Source organism: Synchiropus splendidus, chromosome 19, assembly GCF_027744825.2.
Source record: "Synchiropus splendidus isolate RoL2022-P1 chromosome 19, RoL_Sspl_1.0, whole genome shotgun sequence".
Lineage (NCBI taxonomy): Eukaryota > Metazoa > Chordata > Actinopteri > Syngnathiformes > Callionymidae > Synchiropus > Synchiropus splendidus.
The window spans coordinates 15,506,829-15,517,390 of record NC_071352.1 but is presented as its reverse complement, the minus strand read 5'-3'; the positions used below and the strand labels follow the sequence as shown (position 1 = coordinate 15,517,390).

The following is a 10,562-nucleotide window of genomic DNA, read 5'->3' as shown; positions in this document are numbered from 1 at the left end:
CGAATTCTGTTCAAAGAAACACTTGGTGGGCGTGTCTCTACGAAGGGCTGACGTCTGACCACATGGTTGTATCTGGCCAATCAGAGAGGCCGGGGCTAGCGGCTTGCTAAGCTAGCAACAAGTCAGCGCGGCTTGTACAAAACGTCGTTGACCTCCACACATCTTAATGTAAATGTGTGAACCGGTCTGAGCGATGTCTGTCTGCACACAAATCGACATCTTGAACATTCACAATTGTAGTGCGATGAGTCACTGTTTGTTTTGGATTTTTGTTGAGCAGTTAATGAATGAACTCTCTGTAACCCTTCAAGATCCACATCGACAGGCTCCTGTTTGTCCCCAGTATCTGCTGCCAGCGATTGTCCACATCAACCATCAGCCGCACCTGGAGCGTGGAGATGGACCAATAGTACGTGAGCTGACAGAACGGCCAGATCATCGTGCGAGATATTGGTGTTAGAGTGATGGATCTTTGTCTGTGTGCAGTGTTTGGTTCTTGCTCCGACCAGAGAGCTGGCACAGCAGGTGCAGCAGGTGGCGTTTGACTATGGCAAGTCCTCACGAATTAAGAGCACTTGCGTATATGGAGGGGCACCGAGGGGGCCACAAATCCGTGATCTAGAGAAAGGTGAGATGGTAGCTCAGATCCAGCTCCATTTGTCTGAATTCACCAGTGCAGTTAGAGACCCCCCTAGTGGATCAGTGGTAACTGTATAGAATGTAAACGTTGAGGATAACAACGGAAATGAAAGCTGAATTGTCGACATTAGTGGTCTTCAAAACCTGGAGAACGCGTGCATGATCTAAGCCTCAGAAGACTTCACGGAGTTCCTCGCAGGCGTGGAGATCTGCATCGCCACGCCGGGTCGGCTGATCGACTTCCTCGAAGCGGGAAACACAAACCTGCGCCGCTGCACCTATCTGGTGCTGGATGAAGCCGACCGCATGCTGGACATGGGATTCGAACCCCAGATCCGCAAGATCGTGGACCAGATCCGGGTAACGCAGAAGGAGCGTCGCGTTCTTGCCTCGAATGAAAAGGTGACACTCTGTGGTTTGTCTGCAGCCTGACCGACAGACGCTGATGTGGAGCGCCACCTGGCCCAAAGAAGTGCGGCAGCTGGCCGAGGACTTCCTGAGGGACTATGTGCAGATTAATGTGGGAGCTCTGGAGCTCAGCGCGAACCACAACATCCTGCAGATCGTGGACGTCTACACGGACAACGAGAAGGACACCAAGTGAGTCGACGCTGTTGCTGCTGGGGAACATGGTGAATGGCTACTGAAGCAGCAGGGGCCGGTCCAGATAGTCCGGTCCAGACAGGGTCCTCCTTAAGCATCTCCTGGAGTTTGAGTGTCTCCGTCAGGCCGATCCAGCTGATGGAGGAGATCATGGAAGAGAAAGAGAACAAGACCATCATCTTTGTGGAGACCAAGAAACGCTGCGACGACTTGACACGAAGGATGAGACGAGATGGGTGAGTTCATGATCATATCCTTTTCGTTCAGTTCTGATGTTATTATCAATTGTGTCCGCACTTTATATATTATATTTTGATGAGAGTGATGGAACAAGTTGTTCTATAAGCAGATCAGATCTTCTGTTTCTCATCTCAGAGTGATTTGAGGACGAAGTTCTGGAATGAGAGGTAAAGTTGCAGTTGTTTGTGTGTCCACTAGGTGGCCTGCGATGTGTATCCATGGTGACAAGTGTCAGCCTGAAAGAGACTGGGTGTCAGGTAACGGTCGTCCTTGTTTATCTATGGTCCCACTGTAAACAATGGTGTTGCTGTCGCAGAGTTCAGAAGTGGGAAAGCTCCCATCCTCATCGCCACCGACGTGGCCTCCCGCGGCCTGGGTCCGTGGCCTCCACTCCGCACACGTTTCCCGACCTCTCCCCCTCTGCTGTCTCTACCTCCCCCACCCCTTAATCCCATCCCTGTATGTATCTGTGAGTCTTCATCCTCCTCATCACCCCAGAAACGCCCTTCTTTCGGGACAATTTCTTCTGACGGGATCTCTGCAGTCCTTTTAATATTAAGAGCCAATTTTTAGTGATAGTAGCTCAAGTCATACGCTCTTTTCTTTTTTCGCCCTGACAGAGTTAGTTTCAAACCACGATCCCCCTTCACCTCGTGTCACTAACTGCTTCAACTCCAGCAATCTTTTCTGGAGAAGGGTCAAACTGGCCCACTAGTTCTCTGTCAGTGATAGTCAGTTTGCCCTGGTGATGTCACTCCTAAGGTCGGGTGAGTCTCACAGGAAGCTTCCTCAGGTACTGTCTGTCACCGTCCCACTCTCCACCTCAAAATCGAGATTCTCCTCTGTCACGTCTGCGTTCTGACTCCATCTTCTGACTTCCAGATGTGGAGGACGTCAAGTTCGTCATCAACTACGACTACCCCAACTCCTCTGAGGACGACATCCACCGAAGCCTTGAGTTCTACTTTCCATCACTCTTGTGTTTAAAAAGTCTGACCCACTTCCTGTTTCCAGTGTTGCTGGCCACTCTGCTCGAGTCTGATGTGAAAAGATAAGGCCCACTGTGATGAAAGAACCAAATAAAATGACTGCAACTCTAACAACCTCCGGGTGGTGGATCTGCAATAAGGAGCTGACTTCTGCTGTCAAGTCACCAAGAAAGAAAACATCTTTTATTCGGTATCTGAATATCCAGAACGGCCTTCACTCGTATTTACAGAGGTTGACTGGAATGTGGCAGAGCACGAGGAGGAACAAGTGGTGATCATGCGATGGAGAGGAAGCGTCCAGGTGCGGCTCATGTTGCATATCTTTACATAAGTTCTACATCTTAAATGCTGGGGAACGGACAGAGAACGTGAAGCAGCACGTTCAAACACACTCGAGCGGCAGAAGAGGCACGTACGGCGGGTAAACTCAGGTGTGCAAATCAAGACGCGTCACTCAGCCAACGCCGTCGCAGAGAAGCTGGAGCTTCACTGTAGGGGGGTAAGTGGACCACACAGAGAAGCTCGGGAGGACACACAACGTGCACGCAGACCTCCCAAACTGACAGGGCTCACCCCTGCACTCCAGGTGGGAGCAGAAGCAGCAACCTTTCTGCTGCAGCTGCTGTACTTTTTTATTCAGACGTTTTGAAAGCTAGCTTGATATGACGCACATCTCTAAATGTGACTGAACCCGTGCAGCTGACTGAGGTCGTTTTGGATCTTTAGTGTTCAGTGTTTGACCAGCAGAAACCGGCCATTTTGGTTTCAAAGTAAAAGTAAAGCAGCTGCGAACTTGCGCTCCTGTGGCAAACAGTGAGTGACCGTATCAACAAATATGTATTGAAGCTTGTTTACTGGATGAGGAATCTTCACAGCACTGAAGGCTCCAGTTCGGAACCAAACAAGCTCAACTCTTCACATTCATCTGGTAAAAGTGCTGGAGCAGGCCTTAATTCATCAGGTGAGTCACACGTCCAGGTGCGCCGACGAGCGCAGCAAAGAAAGTTCAAACTCATGTTGAACGCTCGTCTGGAAGTAAACATAGGCTTCAATAGATATTTACACACTCCAGCTGTTTCCAATTAGACTGCAGACACATGACAGGTGAAGAAGCGACAGGCTGAGCAGAGGGAGTGATCAGGACAGAGAGAGGTCGAGTCCGAGTTCAAGAGTCTTGTGAGTGTCTGTGCTATAGGCTTCCCCACGAGTCCGGAGGAGGGAAGTTTTCTACAGTTCCACTCTCGCTGTGTTGCTGTCCTCCGAGCGTGAACGTCAGTCTGAACTGCAGCTGGACTTTCTCCTGCAACGCAAAGAGCCACGTCACCGTCGGTTCCATTTTCTGGTCACTAGGTGACAGCAGAGAGCTCCGGTGACTGAACACAGACCACCCTCTCACCTTGTTTGGGTTTGCCAGCAGCAGGACCTGTGTGATGGCAGTGGGAGGGATGATGGGGTTGAAAGCTGGTAGATCACCTCCTGACGCCGGCTGGAGCTTCACCGCCATCGACTGCAGAAACAAACCTTCGTGAGTCTGGTGTCTTCAGTAACGGTATCAGGAAGTTCTGGACTCTCACCTTGGGCGCCGTGGTCTGGAAGTGGATGTCCGAGACCGGAGTCGGAGCCGACGACAGCATGGAGATGATCACTACCAAGACGTCTGGTCGAGCCGGCGGCGAGTCGCGGGCAAAGTGGAAGAGAACTCGAAGACTGTTCTGGTCGAACACGGTCACGGGTAACAGACTACCTGAGAGACCAGAGAGGTTCAGATGACTGATGCTGAGGGGGTCAGCTGGCCCACGGGGACTTACTGGGTTTGATGGACTCGAGAGGAACGAAGACCTCCGTCAGGGAAACCTCAGGAGGCGGAGGAGGGGGCGTCTCTGTGTGAGCCACGTCTAGCAGCGAGGGCTCCAGACTTGGAGTGAGCAGCTGTGGGACTGATTGGAAGGACGGGATTGGACTCGTAGTGGTGCTGGACCCGGACTTGCTCTGGAGGTCTCGGAGGGTCGGCTTGGACTGATTCTTGTCCCTGAAAGCGTAGAGGCACAGGGTAAGGACCCAAACATCACAATCATCTTTAAAAACTCAAGTCTCCGGTACCATTTGACCTGCAGACCCTCAGGGGGCAGCGACTGCTGCAGCAGCGTCTTGCCCAGCAGGTCCAGCTCGTCCAGAGCCGAGCTCCCGGGCGTGGAGCCTCTCGACTGACTCCTGGACTGAGCAGGGGGGTCTGGACTCAACAGTAGACTCGGTGCTGCCGGGACGTCGGCGTCGATGCTGTCGGAGGACTGGAGGACAAAACAAAACCACACGAGAATGAACACATCCTCATAACAGAGTATAAAGTCTCTTGGACGTGGACCACAACCAGACGGAGACAAAAGGTTTGTGACTCACCTGGAAGGAGTCCCAGGCAGTCGAGTCCTCGGGTTGCGATGCAGCGTTGGAATTGTGAGTGCCATCACTTAAACCTGGAGGTGACACACGTCAGAAGATCCGCCCTGAGCTTGGACCTACTTCAGGTAGACTCCTTCACATTACCAAGGGACATGAGCTCGTCGTCCAGCAGGCTGATGCCCGTGTCCTGCGAGGGCGGGTTCAGGCTGTCGGTCGGCGTGGGGAACTCTGGGAAGGAGGGCGGCGACTGAGGCGAGGTGTCCAGCCCGGACAGATCCAGCAGTGCTGCACAGACGGTCCACTTCAGTCGAGGAAACAACCGTCGGGTCTGACCGAGGCTGGACTCACCCGTGTGTTTCTGCATGCTCACAGAGTTGTTGCCGTTGACAACCTCGCCCTTCACCTGCTGCTTGTAGAGGTTGATGACGTGTGTCAGACTGTCGTTGGCCTGCAGGATCTCAGCTGGGAGGAGGCAAGAGTGTGGAGAGTTGAGGAACAGCTGCACGATCCCTCAGGTTGCTGGTCGACAGAGTGTGGGCAAGGGGCCACAGTTCCCTGTGCAGTCTCACCAAGGGCTTCATCGTTGTCCTCCGTGTCACTAGCCAGTCTGAACAGAGTGGGCCTCATCTTCTCACAGCGCTGGTACAGATCCTGGAGGACACCAAAGACCAAGTTTAGGGTTTTAAGAGGAGAGGATGCCTCCACCTTCATCACCTGCAGCAGTTCGCAGTTGCTCTGGTCGCTGCTGTCGTAGTCCTTCAGCAGCTGAGTCAGCAGCCCGACACTCTCCTTCACCTCCTGGATGGCGTTCACTCTCTTGGAAACCTTCTCTGCTCGTTTCTGATCCTGGCAGAGAAAACGTAGAGGATCAGTTCAGAGCAATGAATAAAGTTGATTTCGACAGAAACAAAACCTTATTTTTCATGTTTGGAATCATGTGATAATGATGCACATGAAGATGTTTTACCTCCTGGACCATCTCCTTGATGAGCTTGTTGGCAGCCTTCAGGTCTTCAGGATGCGAGCTGTTCAGCAGACGTGACAGCATCTGAAGAAGAGCGAGAGGTTCAAGATGACACCAGCACTGGAGGCCACATCACAGGCATTTATTTTCATCTCACTTTGGACTTCTCCTCGTCCTCGAAGATGGCGTTTTTGGGACGCGGTGCAGGGAGCAGCTTGTCAGGCGGAAGCTCAGGGTCTTGTTTGATGATCCCTTTACAGAACAGGACAGTGTTTTCATGACTTGTGCCACTGTGTTCACAGCTCTCGGGAGTTTCCTCACCTTGTTTCTTCAGCATCTGATAAGCATCAGTGATCTTTGCTTCGTCAGGCAGCCCCAACGTCCAGCTGTAGATCAACTCCAGCACCTTCTTCTTCACCGGTTCTGGTGAGCGCGAGCCCAGGTACTGAGGGAAGAACAAACTCTCAGCACGTTTGCAATTGAAAGACAACATTTGCCAACTGCGCTTTAGCCGATTCACCTTCGGAGAAACGACTTTGATAAGCTCATTGAGAAACCGAAACTTGCCGACTTCACTGTGAAATCTTTTCCCACAGTTCTTCATACATGTCTCCAACACCTGAGAGAGAAAACAGCCAAAGAGGACGTGTCATTGCTCTTTTGTACGCGATTGAAGTCGCGCTGTTCCGGACTCACCAGCAGCGCCTGCATGGCCTCCCACTCCTGCGGAGACTGGATCTTGTGAGCCAGGAGCCTGGTGGCCAGGTGAGGGCTACAAAGCACAGCAAACGTTCATACACTCAGATCTGCACTGGGAGCGGCAGATCACCTCAGACTCTGTTAGAACAATCGGCTGCTAATCTCTGAGCGCGAGGAGATTACTTCAGTGACGGAGCTCACATCTCTCCGCAAAGTTTAATTAAACAATCAACAAGCAGGAGGTGACGCCCTTCTTTGAAAACAAACAGCAACACTGGCTGATGGCGGCTGCGCCGTGAAAGACATCAATGCGATTTGTGACTGTGGATGGATGAGTGAGTGACCACGACATTAAACAAGAAATACCCATGACCGTTGACCTTAGCATCGCGCCAACATTTCTCAGATGGGTGCAAATCTTTCCAGACCCACTTATTATTATTATTATTATGAACCAAAAACTGAAGTCTCTTACCCATCCAGGTCATTGTTGAGCTGGTCACAGAACGCATGGATGCTGCTCCAGTCTGTGTCCCTGTTCAGAGGGTTGGTGGCTCGGTCTGGAATGTCAGCGAATCAAAATGTCAGTCAAATGTTTAGTCTTTACTTTAACTTCATCAGCACATTTGATCATAAAGATACGACTGATGTGTGTGCAGGATGATAACGGGTCTCAGTCGCAGTCTAACCCCGGCTGTTCATTCAGAGGCCCAGTCACATGTCTTACAGTCTGCTACACAAGTTGAATTATTCACTGTGTAAGTGTCGGTTATGAGGCATGAACACAAGAAACATGATAATGAAGATAGAAAAACTTTAACATAATACAAAGTTTATTAATAGAGCAACAATCAAACATGACTAGGTTCGAAGGAGAGCAGGGAGGAACAACAGTCACCACTAAATGTCAAACACATGACTGGCACAAAAAATTTGCAGATGTGTTTCGGAACATTTAAACTGGTTTTTGTTTGGCCATTCATGTGATTCCTGACCTCCGTCATTTCACAAAATACACTTGTTCGGAACTTTTCACCTTGTTATTGAAGGTAGAATTCCAAAAATCCGACTCAGCCTCAAGGCTGTGAACACCTCTCGTCCAGAATACAGCCATATAGACAAACATGGGCCGCTTTGTTTTTGTGTATAGATGGACTCACCAATATTCAATTCAATAGGAGGCTGCTGAATCCATTTACACACAATGCCGTCAGCCGTTTGAGTGCGCGAATGATTGAAAATTGTGGATGAAATAGGAACAGTAAAACAGTACTTTCCAAAGCCACTATCTTTTGAAGTCAGATAAAGTACTTCTTTTCAAAGGGCAACACAAGCAGGTTGTTAGACAGTTATTACAGCGTAATTGTATGAGAATTAACGTGAAAGCTGCTTCACTGTTACTCGTCAATCTAAGGTGGTCGATGACTCATAAAATTGCGACACCACATACGTTAAACTCGTACAGATGTATGAATATAAAAAGTACATTTTTAATGCGCTGAAATGGTGGATTGGTACTTGACCCATGTTTGGGCGATCACAATTGCAGCGACTTAAATTTGACCAACACAACGCTTACGTTTGGCCTCTACGTTTGTATTTCTGGTGGATGTGATCAATTGTTGACATTCAGGAACTATAACACTGGCTGGATGTTGGATACAAGTCAACGAGTTGCTTCACTGAAGTGACTGACACACTTCTTCCAACCCCATGACAACAAATTCCATTCCTTATTCTTCACTTCCTGTTTAACCTCTTTCGAGCTACGGCTATTATTGGCAACGTCGGGTTCTGGTTTTAACCAGACAAAGGCAGAGTTTAAGAAATAGACACTCGTGTCAAATGACACGGTGGAAGCCGGACAGGTGCTAAGGTGCAGTGTTAGCTAGCTTGCTGCTGCGCCAAGGATGGTCGAGAACTTTCTGCCCAGGCCCTGGTGGAGACCTTCCCGGGATTCATGACTAAAACACAGTCGTGTCATGCTGAAGCTTCACGTCAGGTGCAGGAAAAGAGCCGAGGAGCTGGACCGGAGCGACGCTCCGCTGTGTTGACAGCTGGCAGGCGCTCGCTCCGGAGCTAAGGCTTAGCATCCTGGACGGTGGGCTCCGCGGGCTCGGCAGCCGGAGAGGCTCCGCCGCAGCGACCCGGTGTCCCGTCCAGGACCACAGGGAGACGGTCATCTCTGCGTCTCCAGTCCCCGCGAGAGCATTTTCTGCGACCGATGCGTGGGTTTACTCACTGATACGAGACTCCAAACTCTCGGCGTCAGGCGGAGCAGCCATCACTGCGAGCTCGAGCTCCCGTCTCGAGGGCGACGCACGCGCACGTCCGAGGCGGAAGGGACGCAGGGCGCGCGAGGCGGTTGTGAGGTTCACACCCGGAAAAAAGCAAGTCCATCGCACACGCCGTGAAATAATGACAACATCTTTGAAGACTTTTTCATGTCTCACTTAAATACCGAAAAATTTGCATCGCAAGTTTGAAACGAGTCAAGCATTTAAGGATGTAATCTTCAAATAATAATGATAATAAACCAACATCCACTCATACATTTCGTTTCAAGGAGATCAATGAGAGTATTAATTTGTAATCAATTATTAATTATAATAACACTAATAATTAACAATAACAACAGCACTGCTAATAATTAATTTTTTTAATTATATCATAGTATTGTTGATAATAATAATTACTGTGATAAAGGCAAGTTAAATGTATGTGTTATACTTTTTATGTTTAATAAAGATCGATTTTTTTAAATACTGTATGGAATTTGTTCTTAATTGATGCGTGCTCATTGAGTCATTTATTTCCCTCATTCCCCGAACGAGGTCGCAGATTCCCGGAGTTGGTTAGAGGGAGGAAACCAGAGATTCTGGTGGAAATCCATGCGTTATTTAGGACGACTTGGAAACTGCACATGCACACTGTACTGTACACTGCTCCCTCTAGCGACGGATAGCCAGGATTACAGGAGGATACGCACAGTCTCGAACACGGATCTGACTTTTGAAACGACAAACGCGTCTGTTAAAGGTCCGTCCAGCATCGTCACCATCAACAATAGGATCAACTATTTCTAGGGAAAACGCGGGTTTTATTCCACGTCTATGGGAAACATCAGCGGATGGATGCGAATGCTCTTTTCATTTCCTGCCGTTTTATCTTCTGAAAACAGCCACAAAAAAGAGTTGCTGCCCAGAATCACTCTACTTTCACCTGAGTGAACGTGTCTTCCAGATAGCATCACACTTGCACGACTATTTCGGTGAGTGATTTGGTGTCCATTGTGGAGATGCAGAGCAGGCTCTGATCTATCTTAAGGTATCTTTAAGGTATTTATATTTCGCGGACTGTCAGGCTCGTAAGGTGGAATGGAGGTCGTTTTCTGTGAGGATGTGAAGTAACCTCGTATTATAATACTGTTTTAATGTCCAACATGCTGCGTACGCCAGTTAAAGTACATGTTTGCGTGTAAATAATGAATCATGGTGCGAGCAGGCTCGTGTCAGTTGTGTATTTACATGTGTTTTCTGAAGGGGGACGCTGGGAGTCGCAGCTCCTCTGGACCTGGAGTGTCCCGCTGCTGTCTGGTCCTCAGAAGCACCTGAGCTTGAACAAGGCTTCAAGGGTGAATATTCAGATTAGCTGAGATGAGAGCGTCTTTCCTGACATATTGTGTTGAAACTGTAATTTACTCCAAAAGCGCGTCCCCTCTTCTCTTGACTTTGCAGCAGGTTCTTCAGGTTTGATGTCGGTGACGTAAGATTGGCCCTGCAGGGGATGACTTGCCCTCACGAGAGTGAAGAAGTGAACTACTGATCTTCAGACCAGCGGAGCGGACGGTCGGAACCACTGCAGCAGAAGGTGACCTGCGTCGACCGCCACAGCTGCTTCAGTTCGACAGGTAGAATATTGTTGTTGACATGATGGACCTCGCATAATTTGTTCAAAGCTTCATGGTGAAAGCGGCTGTGACAAACACACACCAATCAGGTGTGTGTGTCGGGTTGCTTGAGGCCCTGTTT

The 10,562-nt window shown here is 49.5% G+C and overlaps 2 protein-coding genes across 6 annotated transcripts; one reads left to right on the top strand and one right to left on the bottom strand.

Moving 5' to 3' along the window:
• The first annotated feature begins 95 nt into the window (after nt 1-95).
• Nucleotides 96-2,567, top strand: LOC128751689 (probable ATP-dependent RNA helicase DDX17). 3 transcript variants are annotated; one of them, XR_008413273.1, is made up of 8 exons: nt 96-409; nt 487-628; nt 839-999; nt 1,067-1,239; nt 1,368-1,478; nt 1,681-1,739; nt 1,799-2,275; nt 2,365-2,467. XR_008413273.1 is itself a non-coding variant. In XM_053852924.1 (7 exons), exons 1-7 carry the CDS (start codon nt 194-196, stop codon nt 2,535-2,537), a joined length of 1,035 nt encoding a protein of 344 aa, XP_053708899.1. In that variant the 5' UTR covers nt 96-193; the 3' UTR covers nt 2,538-2,567. The 3 variants fall into 3 exon arrangements, 2 of the variants coding, with proteins under 2 accessions (XP_053708899.1, XP_053708898.1); XM_053852924.1 differs by lacking the exon at nt 1,799-2,275 and having other exon boundaries at nt 2,365-2,567; XM_053852923.1 differs by having other exon boundaries at nt 1,799-2,507.
• Nucleotides 2,568-2,610: 43 nt separating this feature from the next.
• LOC128751684 (ADP-ribosylation factor-binding protein GGA1-like) lies at nt 2,611-8,863 on the bottom strand. Of its 3 annotated transcripts, XM_053852915.1 has the most exons (17): nt 8,774-8,859; nt 7,007-7,091; nt 6,529-6,604; nt 6,353-6,451; nt 6,154-6,277; nt 5,990-6,084; nt 5,836-5,916; nt 5,583-5,714; nt 5,438-5,519; nt 5,217-5,330; nt 5,013-5,153; nt 4,869-4,942; nt 4,572-4,759; nt 4,280-4,500; nt 4,046-4,215; nt 3,868-3,978; nt 2,612-3,771 (listed from the first exon to the last, which is right to left on the bottom strand). In XM_053852915.1, exons 1-17 carry the CDS (start codon nt 8,814-8,816, stop codon nt 3,661-3,663), a joined length of 1,947 nt encoding a protein of 648 aa, XP_053708890.1. In that variant the 5' UTR covers nt 8,817-8,859; the 3' UTR covers nt 2,612-3,660. The 3 variants fall into 3 exon arrangements, with proteins under 3 accessions (XP_053708889.1, XP_053708887.1, XP_053708890.1); XM_053852914.1 differs by having other exon boundaries at nt 2,611-3,771; nt 5,438-5,714; nt 8,774-8,863; XM_053852912.1 differs by having other exon boundaries at nt 2,611-3,771; nt 5,013-5,330; nt 8,774-8,863.
• Nucleotides 8,864-10,562: the final 1,699 nt, after the last annotated feature.